The 19217-nt window shown below is 37.0% G+C and overlaps 1 protein-coding gene across 6 annotated transcripts in view; it reads right to left on the bottom strand.

The window, feature by feature from the left end:
• LOC135223457 (guanine nucleotide exchange factor DBS-like) overlaps positions 1-19217 on the bottom strand; it is a 743217-nt gene that overhangs the window by 314324 nt on the left and 409676 nt on the right. Inside the window, exon 1 of one of the 6 annotated variants that reach the window (XM_064261878.1) lies at positions 16790-18066. The exons of the other annotated variants lie outside the window; for them this stretch is intronic. Within the exon in view, the coding sequence (XP_064117948.1) occupies positions 16790-17681 (892 nt within the window). The 5' untranslated portion in view covers positions 17682-18066. Of the gene's footprint in view, positions 1-16789; positions 18067-19217 lie in introns of those variants that run through there. 6 annotated transcript variants of the gene reach the window in all.

Below are 19217 nucleotides of genomic sequence, written 5' to 3'. Positions count from 1 at the left end.
GGTTACCAGGTATATCGGGTCGTACCAAATGCATCTAAACTATCGTATTTTTCCTTTCAATATGATTATGTATCACCAGTTCCAAAAGTTTTGCATAACTGATCAAGAAAATGTAAATAGAAATTGGGTTATAATTGCTATGTATACCTATAGTCAACGTAAATTGTACAATGAATATAGTAATATTGCGATATGTATATTTACCAAATTCCTTTGCTATAATGTCATATTTATACAATATACCAAATTCTTATTCATTACCCGTGGTATCACCAATGAAAACAGTAATATTAATCGTAATTATCAACAATAGAGTCAAATATTTGTTTCCACGATCATTGTCACAGTAACTGGGAAACACTGCTATTAAGCCTGATGTCATACTTTACGTCCCACTAGTAAGCCTCCCTCTGGGTGCTTACTAAATTTAGCTAAGTTTCCCTTGAAAATTTCTGTGATTTACTCCGATAAGGGCTTAATTATCAACATTAGACATCAGTGCATATTTTTGCCAATTAGGACGTGGCTTCAAATAGTTATTTCCAAAATACGATCCATATCCGATGCTTTGGTAAGATTTTATTGACGAAAACCAACTAGACACAGTCCTGAAATGCACAATAAACCACACGAAGAAAAGAACAAAACCCTGCTTCCTACCCCATTCCACCTCCACCTCCACCTCCTCCTCCTTCTCCTACCTTCCCACCCCTTCCCCCTCCCCCTCTCCTCACCCTCGAAGGTTAAACCTAATCGGACTGGAAAGATTTCTTTCCCCAGAAGTTTCAACATCGACTTGAAGATGTGGAGTCAGCGGCTCGGAAGAGAATGTTCGGCAACTTCGTAAGTTAATTACCGTTAATTATGCTACAAAATCTCCCTCATTATCAGATCGAAGTTCCACGGAAGAACTGCCAAGAGCCCCTAAAAATAGAGACTTACAGGAGTGAAATGAAAGAAGTCTATTACTGGATAAAGTAAAGTTAAGTATATCTTAGTTTAACCAGACCACTGAGCTGATTACAACTCTCCTAAGGCGAGCCCGAAGGATTAGATATTTTTACAAGTGGCTGGGAACCAATTGGTTTCTTAGCAACGGGACCTACAGCTTATTACCGAGAAATTAATTTCTAATCACCAGAAATAAATTCCACTGGTTCCGCATTGCCAGCAGCTGGGAGCGAACTCGGGCTACCAAATTGATAGGCGGGTATGGAACGCACTCGTCCAACGAGGAACCGTAAAAATAAGAGAGAATTACACGAGTAAAATTAAAGAATTCTATTAATGGATAATGTAACGTTATTAACAAGTCTCATGGGATAAAATGCACTGTATGAATTTTGGTATAGCAATTTTTTGTGCTGATTTCTTGACGGAAATCGAGTTATTCAGAAAAGGTGGAAAAGAAAATTGAAAAGTAGAGAATAGGTGAGAACTTCGTGGTAAGAGAAAGGAATTACAGAAACAGAATGGCGACAAAATCTTCAAGAATTCAAGGAAGAGAGAGAGAGAGAGAGAGAGAGAGAGAGAGATTAAAAATATGAAAACGGAGGAAGGAGAGGACAAAGACTGTCATCAAGTTATTTGAAGACTCAATAAAGGGGGAGATAAAAGAACAATGGAAGAAAGAAGGGAAAAGGGCGGATAAAACTGAGGCATGCAGGGAAATAAGAAAAGATGAAGAAGATAAAAGAACGCCATGGGGAGAGAGAAGAGACTCTTAAATTCCGTAGAAGAAAATAAAACTATATTTACAAAGTCCTTATATGCACCATTCAATGTATACTGCATGAACATATACATTTCATTAAAGAAAGCAAATATACAGATTATTACCCCTGAGAGAGAGAGAGAGAGAGAGAGAGAGAGAGAGAGAGAGAGACACGAGGATTAGGATGTCTCAAAGACTTAGTCCATCCGAGGAGACATCGTGTGCTCACTTATCTCTAGGGGCAGGTTTTCACACACACACACACACACACACACACACAGAGAGAGAGAGAGAGAGAGAGAGAGAGAGAGAGAGAGTGTTACAAGGATTAGGATGTCTCAAGACACCGAGGACATCGTGTGCTATTACTCAAGGCAAGGGCCAGTTTTCACAGAGACGAGAGAGAGAGAGAGGGAGGGTTACAAAGCGTTACAAGGATTAGGATGCCTCAAAGACTTAGTCCATCCGAGGGGACATAGTGTGCTCACTTATTTCTATGAGCAGGTTTTCAGAGAGAGAGAGTTACAAGGATTAGGATGTCTCAAAGACATCCGAGGAGACATCGTGTGCTCACTTATCTCAAGGCAAGGGGCAGGTTTTCACGAGAGAGAGAGAGAGAGAGAGAGAGAGAGAGATTGACTGACTCTGGTATGATATGATTTCCAAGAAGGAAATAGATACCATCATGAGTTGTCGACCGTGTCTCTCTCTCTCTCTCTCTCTCTCTCTCTCTCTCTCTCTCTCTACAATAACGGACATCGTGAGAATTACCTTTCCTATCACAATAATTCCGAAAACTTTTCCTCCTACGTATTAACGGAAAAATATTCCGAAAACAATACCTGACCGAAAGACGACTCGAAAAATGTCAAGAGCCATCGATGCCAACCCTTTTAGAAGTTTTATTTATTTATTTTCTTATTGGGAGGAGGGTTGGAAGTGACTGGCTAAATCATATACTCCCACATCACCTTTCCAATTTAGGAACGAATATAAATTGCCATTGATATTAGTTTTAGCTTGATACTGTAACAAGTAAGTAACAACCGAAAAACTTGTTTGCCAAGGGGGCAATGTACTATAACCAATATGGAAGGTCTTGTACCATCCAAATGTAAATAAATAAGGCGTCATCCGACCTCCAGCTTACTCGGTGGCACATGCTTAAAATCTACGGTCAAATAGAGCGTTGTTTCACCGACGAAAATTAAAATATATACTTTATTTTTTACATTTTCATTCTAGTAAATAAATCATAAATATCCTATCCTAACATTCCTGTATCTTTAATTCAACGCGAAACACCTTTTTCAGACATTTTTAGGCTTTCCTATCCCCCAACAACAACAATAACAACAAAGTAGTTGTAGGCTTACTCCCCGAGTAAGCGAAAACCGTAAAACTTGTTTGCCAAGGGGGCCAATATATTATAACCAATATGGAAGGTCTTGTTTCACCCAAATGTAAAATAAATAAATAAATAAATAAATAAATAAATCATACTATCGTGGCAACAGCTTTAAAATGCAATATCTTTAACCTGCCAACCTTGAAGAGACGAATTAGAAAAAGTAGCACATAAGGAACAAAAGGAAAAATAGGAAAAAACACGAAAAAGATTTTGGTAAAGGATCTATCCATCTCACGATTTACTGTATATTTGCTGAATTTGGGGAGATGGGGACCGGACCGTTCAAACCTCCATTTCAGTTCAGTTACGGACCGTCACCTCCATTTAGTCTAGGGTACGGACTGTTCAAACCATCCATTTCAGATTCGAGGGTTTTACGGGATCGTTTCAAACCTCCATTTCCAAGTTTCTTAATGGGATAACGGAACCGTTTCAAAAATACCATTTTCAGGATTCGAGTTATAACGACCGTTCAAACCTCCATTTCAGTTCTAGGGATAACGGACCGTTCAAACCTCCATTTCAGTTCGAGGGTTTACGGACCGTTCAAACCTCCATTTCAGTTCGAGGTTCAAGTCCAAACTCTAACTATAAAAAGACTACTATGCCTAGAAGTTCCACAGATATTACAATCCTGACTCGGGTGACATCTCTGACTAATATTTATATTTTTTATTAAATACCTCTGCTTTTCTGAAAGCTTAAATTCGCGTAAGATGATAAGAGTTTGAGAGATAGAGAGCTAGAGAGAGAGAGAGAGAGAGAGAGAGAGAGAGATTACAAAATTGACGTCGTGATGTCGAAGTGGGCCAATTCACGCGGATGAGAAGTAGGGAAGGCGAAATGCATTCGGATGAATATCCCCCCCCCCCCCCCCCCCCCCCCACCCCCCCCCCCCCCCCCCCCCCCCCCCCCCCCCCGCCAAAAACGAAAAAAAAAAAATAAAATAAAAAACTTACGAAGGGGGGATGACATTCCATGGGGATATTCCAGCACAGAAGAGAAGAAGAGCCAGTTAAGAAGTGCCTACGACGACAATGGCGATGATGAGCAATTGGAGAGAGAGAGAGAGAGAGAGAGAGAGAGAGAGAGAGAGACGCCAAGTGTGTAAATTCTTCCGACATGCATGAAATACTGAAGAGTAATGGATCCGCCGTGACGAATGGAAACGTTTCCAACGCTATTCCCGTAAAGTATCTCTGTTATACTTTGTTTTGAAATGGTGAAAAGTCTGCAACGCTATTCCCGTAAAGTATCTCTGTTATACTTTGTTTTTAAATGGTTTATGAAAGTATGCTATAATGACCTTTCACTGGAATCTTCTCTCATTCAGTACCGTGATGAGCTGTCGCGAGCATACAACTGTGGTAAATTATTCACTAGTAATTTAGTAAAACTACGATAAATTAATTACTAGTATTCTAGTAATCTCTGACAGATGTAGCCACACGAGAATCAAGGGCAGAATCTGAGAACAAAGGCATAAAAGTATACCAAGATCTATAAATGGAAATAAGAAGACTGTGGCTAGCATAGTAACTAAAAGTTAAGCCTATCTTAGTTTAACCAGACCACTGAGGGGATTAACAGCTCTCCTAGGGTTGGCCCGAAGGATTAGATATTTTTACGTGACTAGGAACCAAATGGTTACCTAGCAACGGGGCCTACAGCTTATTGTGGGATCCGAACCACATTACATCGAGAAATGAATTTCTAATCACCAGAAATCAATTCTTATGATTCAACGTTGGCAGGGCGGGGAGTCGAACTCGCGACTACCGAATTGGTAGGCGAGCACGTTAACCACTCGTCCAACGAAGATCTAGCATAGTAACTGCTATCCTTTTGGAAGCACTAGGAATATGATCTTAAAAGAACCCCAGGAAGCCTGGAGAGGACTGGATGTACAACACTCGTTCCAGGATTGCTTCAGAAAGGTTTATACTGCTGGTTCTAGGAACTCAACATCTTCCAAATTTAAACTGGAGAAATCCCATTAATAGGTACAGCAATCATCAAAACCTATAGTCGATTCACATCACCCGTGCATCTGATGCCTAGGCCAGTCCCTTACGACTCTCTTGATTGGCTGTTGATAAGCCAATCTCAGGGCTGGGAACTCTGTCTCTCGAGAGAGTTCACATAAGACAGGATGTATGTTCCCCTTCTCCTGAGGGACACATCTTTCAAAAGTACCCCTCAGAAGAGGTGGAACATACATGCCTATGTGAACTCTCGATAGAGACAGAGTTTCCAGCCCTGTGACTGGCTTACCAACAGCCAATCAGGAGCGTCGTAAGGGACTGGCCTAGACATCAGATGCACGTGTGATGTGAATCTACTATAGTCAATAAATTTTCAACGCTATGGAAGGGTCAGAACTAAGAGAATTACATTTATATTTGAGAGAATTACATTTATAATTTAAGAAACACTCTGGATCTAGTCAATTAGAGCGAGAAAAACAAAGTCCTTACATCTCTTGATTACAAAATTCACGGGGCAGTACAGAGCTAATTTACATGAATGTAAGGAAGTAAGAAAAAACTTGGCACCGGTGAAAAAAGTGATACAATACTCAAGATGGAAAAACTTCCCTCTCTCACGCTGCAGCAGTAACCCCAATTCGTAAAAAGAAAGAAAAAAAATAAATAAAGCAAGGGTGAGAAAAGTCCGAGAAGTTAAGTTCCATAAAAACCCAGTCTAGGAAAATTAAAATGAAAAATCTGAGAGGGTACCCAAGGACTTTTCGTGTACAATGCAAAAAATATAAAAACCAAACGGAAGGAAGCCGTCAAGATCGAAAAATAAAGGAATGAATGAGTAAACAGAACTAAAAGTTGATAAAAAGAGGAAAAAAATGTCAAGACAGAAAAAATATCAGAATTAAAAGTTGATAAAACGAGGAACGAAAAGCTTAAAAAGTCTGTCAACCGCAAATAAAGAAGGGAAAAGGTGACATATAATTAATAATATTTACATGTAAGATGGCATAAGACAACCAGTTCCGAATACATCCGGTATTCGGACGTTCTCTGCCCAACGAACAAGGGAATGGTCTCATTCGAGAGGGGCTTTTCTCTCTCTCTCTCTCTCTCTCTAACTGGATCCCTGTACAAAACCTAAGAGTCTGGGATCTTCTAGGTCGATCCAAGTACTATCAGCTACGCATAAGAATTAACCCAAGTATCAATTACGGTTGAAATGTACGTAGATGGCTTAGAAATCTTGCGAAAGATTCCTCAGAGCCAACGCAGACTTCAAATCTGAAGAGAGAGAGAGAGAGAGAGAGAGGCTGTCGACCGCTATAGATAAGATCCTTTGTCATCATCACAGTATTGAACGTTAACTTCAGTTCGAGCCTAGCAACAACCGGCACCAATATAGGACCACCAGTTTCGGTACTAAGCCCTGGTGACCCAGTTACACGAGCGAGAGGGTTCCCATATGGATAGGCCTACGCTGACTCATTCGACGTCCCCCCTCCTGATTACATGGGGCCTATAAACATGGGAGCTATAGGGAATTCGGTCTGATGGGCGCCAGATGAGATTGCTTCGCCCTAACCTATTAGCTTCACAATAATGGACGTTATCGAATTAATGGTATCCTTTCAGTGTTATGCCTTTATACCTAACGGCACAATAGTTTTCTTTTACAGAAAACTCCAAAGAAAAGAGGGTCATCAAACGAAGGAAAAAATCGCAGCTCCGAGGATATCTCAAACTACAAGAAACAAGAGTAAATAAACGGTAGTTGCAAATTACGATCGAGTAAAACCAGGTTTTTGGAATCGTATTAGTCCCCCAAATGTTGATAACTTTCCAACACGAACTTTCTTCTGCGCTGCAGCGATCAAACTGGAACATTCCAATTATAATGATAATGACAAGGCAAACGGCCACTGAATGTCATGAATATTGTAGAAAGAACGGTAAATGCTTTGTGCCGCTCTCTCTCTCTCTCTCTCTCTCTCTCTCTCTCTCTCTCTCTAGATACAACACATCTCATTACGGGAACTTCTTTACATACAAGATACTCGGCACATGGAATAAACTGAAGCCAGAAGTTGTAAACAGCAACTGTGTGGAAGAGTTTGAAAAGAAAGCTAGACAAAATCATTAGGACACTGGATGAACAGTAAAACCTGCTCCTAGAGATCAGTGAGTACGTGAAGTCTCCTTGGATGGACTAATTTGTCTTTGAGACCTCCTAATCCTTGTAACTCCTTGTAACTATCTCTCTGTCACTAACAACGTATAAGACTTACTAAAGGAAAAGCTAAAATGAAAAGTATTGCACTTATATACTGCTTCAAAAGCAAGCAACGTAATGACAAAAGTTGGCAAATGTCCGTCGCCACGTTTATTATCACTGCAGGCATTACTTTGTCTGGAAACTCCCCAAAATAATAACGTCAAAGGGAAATGTCCCGTGACCTGGCTAAAAGAAATTTATATGTATATATATAGTATAATATATATATATATATATATATATAATAAATATATATGTATATACATATAATATATATATATATATAATGTATATAGTATATAATATCTATATATATTATATATATAATTATATATATATATATATTATATATATTAATATTAATGTAGGTACGCACAACTTCACCCTACGCACTTTTCGCTGACAAGGTATAGATGTGTGAATACGCATTAGCTCAGAGCGCAGAAAGGGAAGGCTTCACATCAACTTGCATGAATTAAACATTATCAATGCATGTCCATAGTGGTGTTATTCGTGACGAAGGCAAGACACGCATGCAAACGCTGCCATGAAACTAGAACTCGCGAATTCATGAGCTAGATCAAGTTAACGCAAAAAAGAAACGACAATACTCGATGGTGCGTCTGGTCTAGAGCCGGAAAAACAAAAAAACATTAAAAGTACAAAATTTTTTAAAATGCTGCCTTTATATGCACACACGTACACACACAATACTTAAATGCATACAAGCCAAGAAATACAAAAATCACAGGTATCGTTACTAATACCTTAAAAATCAGATGAACTTGAGAAATTACTTAATCAATATGCTTACAGCCCTTGTATTCTTTATTCTAAAGCATTCCTCTGTTGTGCTGTGCTTTCATTTACTTTGGTGATACAAATGTAACGTACTCGGGGCGCGTGCTCAAATCTACGGTCAATAGTGCATTGTTTCACTAAAGAAAATTATAGTAAATACGCTATATCTTATTAGAAATAATTTTTCTGCACTGTTTAACATGCACATTATTTAATTTTTACATTTTCATTGTAACAAATAAATCATAAGTATCCTATCATAAAATTCCTGTGACTCTAACTCGACGCGAAACACCTTTTTTCAGACCTTTTTAGGCTTTTCCATTGGGACTCCTACCCCCAACAAGAACAACAACGATAACAACAAAGTAGTTTGTAGGCTTACTGCTCGAGTAATTGAATTCAAAACAGAGAGAGAGAGAGAGAGAGAGAGAGAGAGAGAGAGAGAGAGAGAGAGAGAGAATCTTTTGTTATGAATAAATCATGAAGAGAGAGAAAGAATGGATGGAGAAAAATAGCACGGGCGAACTGGCAGTTAAGCTTCTTGTTGAAGAGCAATTTAGAAACTTGAAAGAACTTGGTAAAATACTTCAATCCACGCGTCCTACTTAGAGCACAGATTTCACTAGGTAAAAAAAAAAAAATAAATAAATAAATAAAAACTAGAGGAACACCTTTAACGGAGATAAAAATCTTAGAGAGAGAGAGAGAGAGAGAGAGAGAGAGAGAGAGAATTTTTATTTATATAATTTCAATGTAATTTTACTAATCTTAAACACAATGCCTAAAGGTGGTACTTTGTAATAATAATAATAATAGTAAAATCCTAACCGATGTATTTAACAACCTTAATTAAGCAGATAATGTATACCACCGGTATACTTTGTAATAATAGTATTAGTATTATCATAATAATACCAGGAAAATCCTTACCTATTCCTAGAAATAATCATAAAAAAAATCGGAAAAAATGAGAAAAACGAGGAAATTGTCTCTCCTCTCGTTCAGGTGAAGAGGAGAGAGAGAAAAAAAAATTAATGAGGCGCAGAATATAATGTTGCAGCAAAATCTGCGATTTATGTTACAAAGAAAATATGGATGAAAAGACAGTTTTCTTATTTTATTTTATTCTGGTACCACGGAAGCAGAATTATTTTTTTCTTAGTTTTTTAGTAAGCCGGGGTTGGTAAACTTATTTCGTTGTTTTTATATACATGTATATTAATATTTTCACTCACTCGGAGAGTAAGACAGCAAACTTCTTTGTTTTAGTTGGGGATTGGGGTTTAAGAGCGCCTACAAAAGTCTCAAAAAGGTATTTCGCGTTGAGTTAAAGATGCAGGAATTTTAGGATAGGATATTTATGATTTATTCATTAGAATAAAACTGTAAAAAGTAATAATGCGCATGTTAAACAGTACAGAGCAATTATTTCTAATAAAATATAACGTATTTATTTCAATTTTCGTTGGTGAAACAACGCTCTATTTGGCAGTAGATTTAAGCATGCGCCTCGAGTAAGCTGGAGCTCGGATCACCCCTTGTTACTGACATAATTATTACAATTATTGAACAAAGTTACACTGGCGTAATCTTACTATTATTCGCATTATTTTTAGAAACTACACTATGCACGGAGAATGATTATAAATTATGATTATAATATTACCTTACTTAATAATTTCGTTACAACCACTATTAGGAACGACATTACCTGTGCACCCCCTATGACGCTTATTGCCATCATTAAGCACAACAAACAATTCCTTTTAACGAAGCATTACGCTCAGGAACAATCACCATTGCTACTTCATTAGACGCTGAACCTCCTAAGGTCACGGAATTTCTTTTTATTACTGTATTAGGGAAACTGCGTCTCTTGCGTACTGTGAAGGACTGCGCTCAAGAGTAAGAATTCTACGTAACCTACGGGACAGTGGAGAATAAATACTAACCTTAAAAACCAATTGGAATAAAGCGCCGAGCATGGAGGGAAACATACCTGAAAAGAGAAATAGACGATTATTAACAACAGTATTGTGGAAGTCATTGAACTATTTTATTTTTTCTAACAAAAAACCCCACACATTACTCACTCAAAACTAAATTAAGTACGTATGTATAAGTGATATATATATATATATATATATATATATATATATATATATATAATTATATATATATATACATATATATATATATATATACATATATATATATAATATACACATATATAATACACTCTGGTTTAAACCAGTGTTTTAATGGGCCTTTTATACTCGAGACATATCCTGTTTTTAAACAGAAGAATTTATTTACATATTTTATACATGTAATACACATGTTTTTTTTATACGTACTATATATACATGTTACATACACATACATTATATATATATATATATATATATATATATATATATATATATAATATAATATATATATATATATATATATATAGAGAGAGAGAGAGAGAGAGAGAGAGAGAGAGAGAGAGAGAGCACCCGAATAGAATGTGAGAACAACCTCCACGTTCTCATTCATGTCAGAAACTGAATAGTGGAATACAAATCTGATTTGCCATACCCGCTAACAGAGTAATGGACAGAAAGTCCATTTCCATGAAATATTCATATGTTTCCCGAGAGAGAGAGAGAGAGAGAGAGAGAGAGAGAGAGAGAGAGAGAGAATAGACGGTCAAGTTTTCCCTCATCATTTCTTTGGAGTTAATTCCATTCGCCACTGCCCTCTCCTCTCTCTCTCTCTCTCTCTCTCTCTCTCTCTCGTCCTTTTGCAATCTTTTAAAAGTCTGTCTGTAGAACAAAGAGCCTGTCTATTCACCTCCTCTCCAGCCTCCAGCTACCAACGGAAGAAGAAAAAAAAAAGACGTGATAAGAGAGAAAACAAATTGGAAGCGTTGCTTCTTCCTCGTCCTCTTTCTTCTTCTTCCTCTTCCTCCTCTTCTCCACTTTTTTCACTTTATTTCAGAGTTTTTCCTTTTATTTTAACCCCCATTCTTCCCGCCCTTCTTTTTATCAGGTTTTGCCGCGTATCCGTCATCTTTATCCAGATTTATCTTCTCTATTTCTTCGTTTTTTGTCGTCCTGTTTCCCGACTTTCTAACCGAGGTTTGATATTAGGTCTTCCATTATTCCACCCCCTTCTTCCTCCTTCCCTCTTTCTCCCCAACTTCTCCTTCCTAATGTTCCTTCTCTTTCTCCTCAAATCAGTGTTTATGGCCACTTCCGCATTTTGACTTTTTATTTATTGTTTTTGTTTTTTTCTCGCTATAAACTACTTTGTCGTCGTTGTTGTTCTTGAACAAAAAGTAAGTAGCGTTCTCAAATTCAGCACAGGCGCGTAAATAATTCCTAAAAGAAAAATCCAGATAAACAAATCATTGTTCCTATAAAGAAAACAGGTACAAAAATGACGTAGGAGTGTTTGACGTAAAACTGCTTTTTTGTCCACGAGAATCGTTTTCGCCACTGTTCCGAAATCAGGACGAGGACAAATGAATGAACATGAGAGAGAGAGAGAGAGAGAGAGAGAGAGAGAGAGAGAGAATAGACTGGATTGACAGGTGTCTAACAGAATGACACGGCGCTTCCCTCAATATCTACGAAAACAAAAAATTGCTATTGAAATGAACAATCTCGTCTCCATTCCACATCCCTTGCCTAGTGAAGGTACGGAGTAATTGATGGACAGACAGGCAAAGCTTTCAAAAATAAGAAAAAAAAAATAGACAATCTTATTCCTTTTAGAAGAATTTTATTTTCATGCACAAACAAGCACATATCAACGTGATTGGCTGTACATACATACATACATATAAACGTATACATATATAGGCTATATATATATATATATATATATATATATATATATATATATTACACACATGCATATGTATGTATATATATATCTATATATGTATATATATATATATGTATATATATATATTATATATATATATATATATATATATATATATATATATATTTTGCTCTTTTGTTGGTATTCTGTGTTATATTTTATGAATTCTATAGATTTTTAAGAGTTATTTAATTCAGTACTTAAAATATAATTACGATGATTTTTAGATTAAACTCGTGCTAAATCTAACCTCTGGTTATTAATATAAGAAGACGTCAAATTCGCATGAGAACTGCTTTCTAAATCAAAGAAAAGCTCAAACATAATAAATTCTCTGAATGTACAATCTTACGATACAAAACATGTTAAGGTTTCCATATCACGCAAAACTACAATAAACGGGGTTTTCGATGACACATAGGTTCATGGTATTAAAGCCAGATATTGCACATTAAAATGCAAAGGAAAATATGAAATGATTTTATGATTCTCAAGGAATCTCGCTTTTCGGAATATATATGTGATCGATCAACATAATGAAAGGTTTTAGGCTAGGAGATTCGACTGTCATGCAGGTTTTAAGTATTTTGTTTAAATTAACCGAAATGATAAAATACCTATACATCAAAAACTTTTATATTTTGCTGTAAGATATTTTACGCTAAAAGTAAAGTAGAGATGCTTAATTTAATTTGTCACTAAGCGTCTTTTTAAAGTAGCAATTTATTTCCATTTATTTTGCCATGAAGAGTGATTAAATAATAATAATAATAATAATAATAATAATAATAATAATAATAATAATAATAATAATAATATATTGGAAGGAGACCCTCTTTCAAACAAGTCTTATTGAAAGATATTGCTGCATCAGCAATATCTTAGAAAAATAGAGAAGACTATTGCAGCAATATCTTTTAATAATAATAATAATAATAATAATAATAATAATAATAATAATAATAAATTTAAAAGACTCACATCAGCCTGAATAAACAAATAGGTAAAACGGACATAAACCACACATACCTAGATTTCATAAAAACAAGTTCAAAAGCTCTCGGAAGATTCAAGTCAAAACACAGAGAGAGAAATATACATGGACATGGATGGAAATATGACCACCTCACATCTATAGGGTGGTGGGTGTAACGACCGCACCCTGTATAGGGCATACCTCTGCCTGGGCCAGAACGCGCCCCCCTACCCCCACCCTGACAAAGACCGAGTACAAAATTCGACCTTGACCACTGATATCTTTCGGTCATGCAAGCACTCCATCGCCTCACCAAATACTGCTATTTCCATTATAACCAATGTTCCCATCTTTTCATTACTTAGTGACAAATCCCGAATGGGGAAAAAATCGTAAGATCATTTACAGGTTATATCAAAGTCCTTATCCAGTTACTATAAACTATATAAACGAATAACTTCAAACAATTAAATTTACTGGACAAATAAAAATGCGCCTGTTTCTTCGGCACAATCGAGTTTTCTGTACGTCGTATAATCAAGGCCACCAAAAATAGATCTACGTTTCGGTGGTCTCGGTATAACGCTGTATGAGCCGCAACCCACGACCCGTTGGTGGCCTGGCCTAAATCGTTACCAGACGCACGATTATAGGTAACTTTATCCTTAGATGAAATCAAAACTACTGAGGCCAGACGGCTGCAATTTGGTATGTTTGGTGACTGGTCGGCGGATGATCAACATATCAATTTGCAGCCCTCTAGCCTCAGTATGTTTTAAGATCTGAGGGCGGACAGATAAACCAGTCTAATTACAGCAAAGAGCATACGCTACAATGCCGAATGACATTTTTTTTTATGGGAAGTTGTCCCGAGAACATGTTCAGAAATATAAATCCTTTTTTATTCCCTACATGATTATTTAGTGAGACTTTCATCTTGTGAACATGTGACCAAAGGACAACCTCGGCGTTCTAAAATAGCAGTTTGGTAAAACATTTTTCCGTTGCCCTTTCTTTATCCATATATAATATATATTATATATATATATATATAATATATATATATATATTATATATATATATATATATAATATATACATATATATATATAGAACATATATATATATATATCTATCATAATATATTATATATATATATATATATATATATATATATATATATATATATATATATATCTATATATATTAGTATATATCAGTATAATGTAGGTATAAGGTAGGTTAAAAATTAGGATGAAAATAGATAGAGAGCGAGAGAGAGAGAGAGAGAGAGAGAGAGAGAGAGAGAAGAGAATCATCTCTCTCGACTCTCGACTTTTCGGCCCAGAATGCAAAGCGTTCGTTTCGATGAACGTCCATTATGGCCCACGAGAGAGCTATTCGCGGGAATTCCCTCTTATATTGTCTGGAAACATCAGCGACGATAATTTAAAAGTCTTCCTTTTAAAGGGATTATTCCGGCTTACGCGCGCAAAAGGGGGCGTTCCCTGCGGCCTACGTTTTGAGATTTACTTTCGGGGAATCTTTTTCGCATCCGAACACTATCGGTTCACAATTTCTGAGCAAAATTCGCCAATTGTAATGCATGTGGAAATGTCCTGCATTCTCCGAGCTAGCTATCGTAAATTCACATCAACCGTCCATCTGATTTCTAGGCCAGTCCCTTACGACGCTCCTGATTGGGGCTGTTGATAAGCCAATCACACGGCTGGAAGCTCTCAATCTCTCTAGAAAGTTCACATAGACAGGATGTATGTTCCGACTCTCTTCAGGGATATATTTGAAAGTATCCCTCAGGTTAAGATGAACATACATCCTGTCTATGTGAACTCACTCTCTCAAGTTTCCAGCCCCGTGATTGGCTTATTAACAGCCAATCAGTAGCGTCGAAAAGGACTGGCCTAGACATCAGATGCACGGTTGATGTGAATCTACTATATCTACTAACGCTAAAGCTAACATGATATATAGGTATATAGAGCTTTTAAAAGGTTTCCCATGCAATTTCACAAAGAACATTTCCCCCCAGACTAAAATCTGTACTGACTTGCTTTGTTTGATCGACTCCCTTCTAATCAGGTCATCACATAATAGTTTGTTTTCAAGTTATTGCGTTGTTTACATATCCATGCAAGTCATTAGCATTGGCGGAGACGATTAAGTTAAACGCAGCAGCCTCCTTTAAAAGATGTCCTATGAATTACGTTCGAGAATTTGCAGGAATTTCACGTTACTAAATTCCATGTAAATAAACCACAGCTGCGTAGCCCACTTGGAAACCTTATACACAGCTTTAACATGAATTTGAATACTAATACATTGATAATTATGCTCGCAATCATTCACTTTTAAATGAAATAGTTTTAAACTAATTAGATACGTTCAACATCGAAACAAATTTCGGCACAGGAATACAAAATACATATTTTATAATATATATATAATATATATATATATATATATATATATATATATATATATATATATATATATATATATATGCACGTATATATATGTATATATATATAATATATATACTATACACAATGTTTAGAATATTTTGAAAAAACATTACCTATGAGAGAGAGAGAGAGAGAGAGAGAGAGAGAGAGAGAGAGAGAGAGAGAGAGAGAACTTCGCAACCCACATAACTCAACATAATTGCATTATACCCAAACAGGACCCAGAATACGAATTGATGGCCCAGTTACAACTTAATTTTCAAACGATTACACCTCAGTTTCGATAGAACTAGTAACCTTGAAGATTAGGTAAAATAATCATCTATTGCTTTGTAATAATTTAATGCTCTTTTACACAAACTACCGAGATTTTTTTTATCTATCTCATCTGCTGCTACTTGTTGTGCATAAATTCACGTTTTTTCTGATATATCTTTGCTTGTTATCTATGAGTTTTTGTAAGTGATAATTATTCTTCTGGGAAGCATTGGGAATGAAATGAAATTGATTGTATTTTATTGAATATAGAATTTAGGCCAAAGGGATGAAACTAAGCATAATCACTAAGTATAATAACAATAGCATCATCTGGCAGCTAGTGTAAAATAACAATAATAATATTGCAAACTCGACTTAAACGGTTTCAATGATAAGTTCAATTACACAGATCCACATGTAATTCTATGTTCGTATTCTCGGCATGCATTCTAAAACCTGCTGAACCTGATCTGAATACATTAAGAGTCCGACTTACCTCAGGACACTACAAACAGGAAAATTTAAATATAATAATAAACCATACCTGAAAGAAATGAAATTCCAAGATTTACGTAATAGCTACAGCTATTCATTTTGGCACGAGAAGAAAAAACAGTCGGTCGGCCAATCTGTTTGACTGTCAATAAACCATACCTGAAGTAACGGAAATTCCAAGACTTACGTAATAGCTACAGCTATTCATTTTGGCATGAGCAGAAAAAAAGTGTCAGCTAATCTGTTTGATTGTCGATAAACCATACCTGAAGTAACTTACCTTCAAATCGCTATCACATAAAATAAGGTTTAAAAGTAATAGAGCATTAATTGAGATTACAAAAAAATCCTTACCTGGAGAAGAGGCACAAGAAGAAAAAACGGTCAATTAGCTAATCTGTTCGACTGTCAATAAACCATACCTGAAGTAACTTACCTTCAAATCACTATCACATGAAAATAACGATTAAAAGTAACAGAACATGAATTGAGTTTATAAAAAAAAAAAACCTTTACCTGGAGAAGAAGGTTGTTGATCTTGAGTATCCTCGCTGAAGGTGAGGGAGCATGACCGACACATGTTGTTTTTGGCATTCTTCGAACCCCGCCAAGAGCCCAACCCGAGGTGGAGACCTTTGACCCTTTCCTCGAGCCCGCGAAGTCTGCCACGACCCCACTCTTTGGCTTTCATCTTCTGCAGCCTCTCTTCCAAGGCAGGAGGGATCTGTCGGCGCAGTCTCCTGAAGCCAAGCCACCTAGCCTCCACCCACGCCCAATCATGGGCGCCGGTCCCATTACTGTCGTCACGACCCGCCCAGTAGCGGTCGTCGGGAGACAAAGACGGCGACACCGTTTGAGGCGTCGAAGACGCCCCCCGATTGTCTTTTGGCCAAGACGACCCAGAGCTGTTTTCCATCTCGAGGTCATTCCCTTCGGAGTCCCCACCTTCGCTCATGGCAGCGTCAGGTGTCTCGGCCATGAACTCCCCATCCTGAGTTTCAGGCTCGATGGCGGAGTGCCGTCTCCTCTGAGCGCCTTCAGGAGGGCCCTTCCAAGGTTTTCGGAACCTGTGGGAAATATCAGGAGACCCGCCCAAGTGCAGCTTAGACGTCGACCTGTAAAAAGCGCCGCTGATGACCTTCGTGATGAGAATTTCGGGTCCCGTGAAGGTCATCTGCTCCTTGAAGAGGTTGGCGTTGCCGTCGTAGGAGCCGTTGTAAGTGGCACTCAGTGAGTCTCCATTGGCGAGGGAGATGTGGTGCTTCTCCCTCACGACAGAGGGGCCCGTCCTCTCTCGGTTCCCCAGGAGAGCCACGCCAGAGCTCTCGACGCCCACCTCTCCAACACAGCCGCCCTTTCTAAGAGAAAGGTTGGCCCGAGGGAGGGGCATCATTAACGGGATATTCATCTTGACTCAGAAATTAAAAAAAAAGATAAAAAAAACTTTCCTTCTTTTTATCACGGTATTGTTACGAGGGTCTCGATGCAAGACATTTTCACTCCTCTGGTTTACAATTTATTTTCCACTTTTCCCGCTGCGCGACAAAACATCATCAGAAACCGTTACATAAATGTATGTAGGACGTTCCAGAGCGTTTGTCAATAATGAGCTCGCGTGGCATGAGCCTCCTTTAATGAACTGCTATGATATTACGCACAAAATAAGCTTCACTCTTTTACTGCCGTAAAAAAAAAAGTAATTTTGTACGCGATGAATATAATGACTGCTATAATCACTTCCACTGAGCAATGAATGTCAAGTTAAACCCGACACAGAACTCCAATCTTTATATTTCACTATACAACTTTCTTCACACTGAGGGAAAAATAAAAGAGTGAGTGAACATCAATGAGGTAAAATCTCTTCGTTATATATTCCAAGTGTAACATCGCTGAAATCCAGTATTTACAAGTAAAAAAATGTAAATGAATAAAAAAAAAAAAAACTCAAGACACAAGATTGTTTTCTGCTACTAAAAAGGCTAAATAATTCACTGTGGCTTGCTGTGGAAGCTAAATGATTTAGTGTAGTATGTCGTGGAAGCTAAATGATTCACTATAGTAGGCAGTGAAAGCTAAAAGATTACTATAGCATGACATGAAACCTAAATTATTCACTATGGTAGGCTGTGGAAGCTAAATGGTTTACCGTTGAATGTCGTGGAAGCTAAGTGATTACTACAGCATGTTGTGGAAGCTAAATGATTTGCTATGCAGAATAAATATTTGGCGTCAATAAGCAGTTACTATTATATCCAGGGTTTGTGTTTAAATTTACAAATATAAAACAAACACTAAATAAAATACGAATTTCACTGGTACTTCACTTTTATATGTATGATGATGATGATAATAATAATAATAATATGGGCAGACCCCCTGCTGTCGACCCCAAATAATAATAATAATAATAATAATAATAATAATAATATAATAATAATAATAATAATAATAATAATAATAATAATAATAAAGTATCAATACCTGAAAATAGAAATAAGAAGGGTATGGGATATGCCAGTAGAAACTGTACCCATAATCATGGCAACACTAGGCACGATCCCAAGATCCCTGAAAAGGAACCTGGAAAAACTAGATACGAAGTAGCTCCAGGACTCATGGGAAGATTGTGGTTCTCGAAACAGCGCACATCGTGAGAAAAGTGATGGACTCCTAAGGAGGCAGGATACAACCCGGAACCCCACACTGTAAAAACCACCCAGTCGAATAGGATGGCAGTGATAAAAAAAATAATAAATAAAAAAATAAATAATAATATTACTTTTTGTTTTCAAGTACTGTCTTTAAAGATGGATTTAAGTAACGTAACACTAATAATACGCAGAAAAAATGTAATATAAACATAAAAAATGAAAAAAAGTAAGTCGTAAATCCAGATTACAATGCATGATGCAACTTTACTCATCAACTATGGCTTTACGTC

This window comes from Macrobrachium nipponense, chromosome 10 (genome assembly GCF_015104395.2).
Source record: "Macrobrachium nipponense isolate FS-2020 chromosome 10, ASM1510439v2, whole genome shotgun sequence".
Classification (NCBI taxonomy): Eukaryota; Metazoa; Arthropoda; class Malacostraca; order Decapoda; family Palaemonidae; genus Macrobrachium; species Macrobrachium nipponense.
This window is presented reverse-complemented; position numbering and strand designations above follow the sequence as displayed.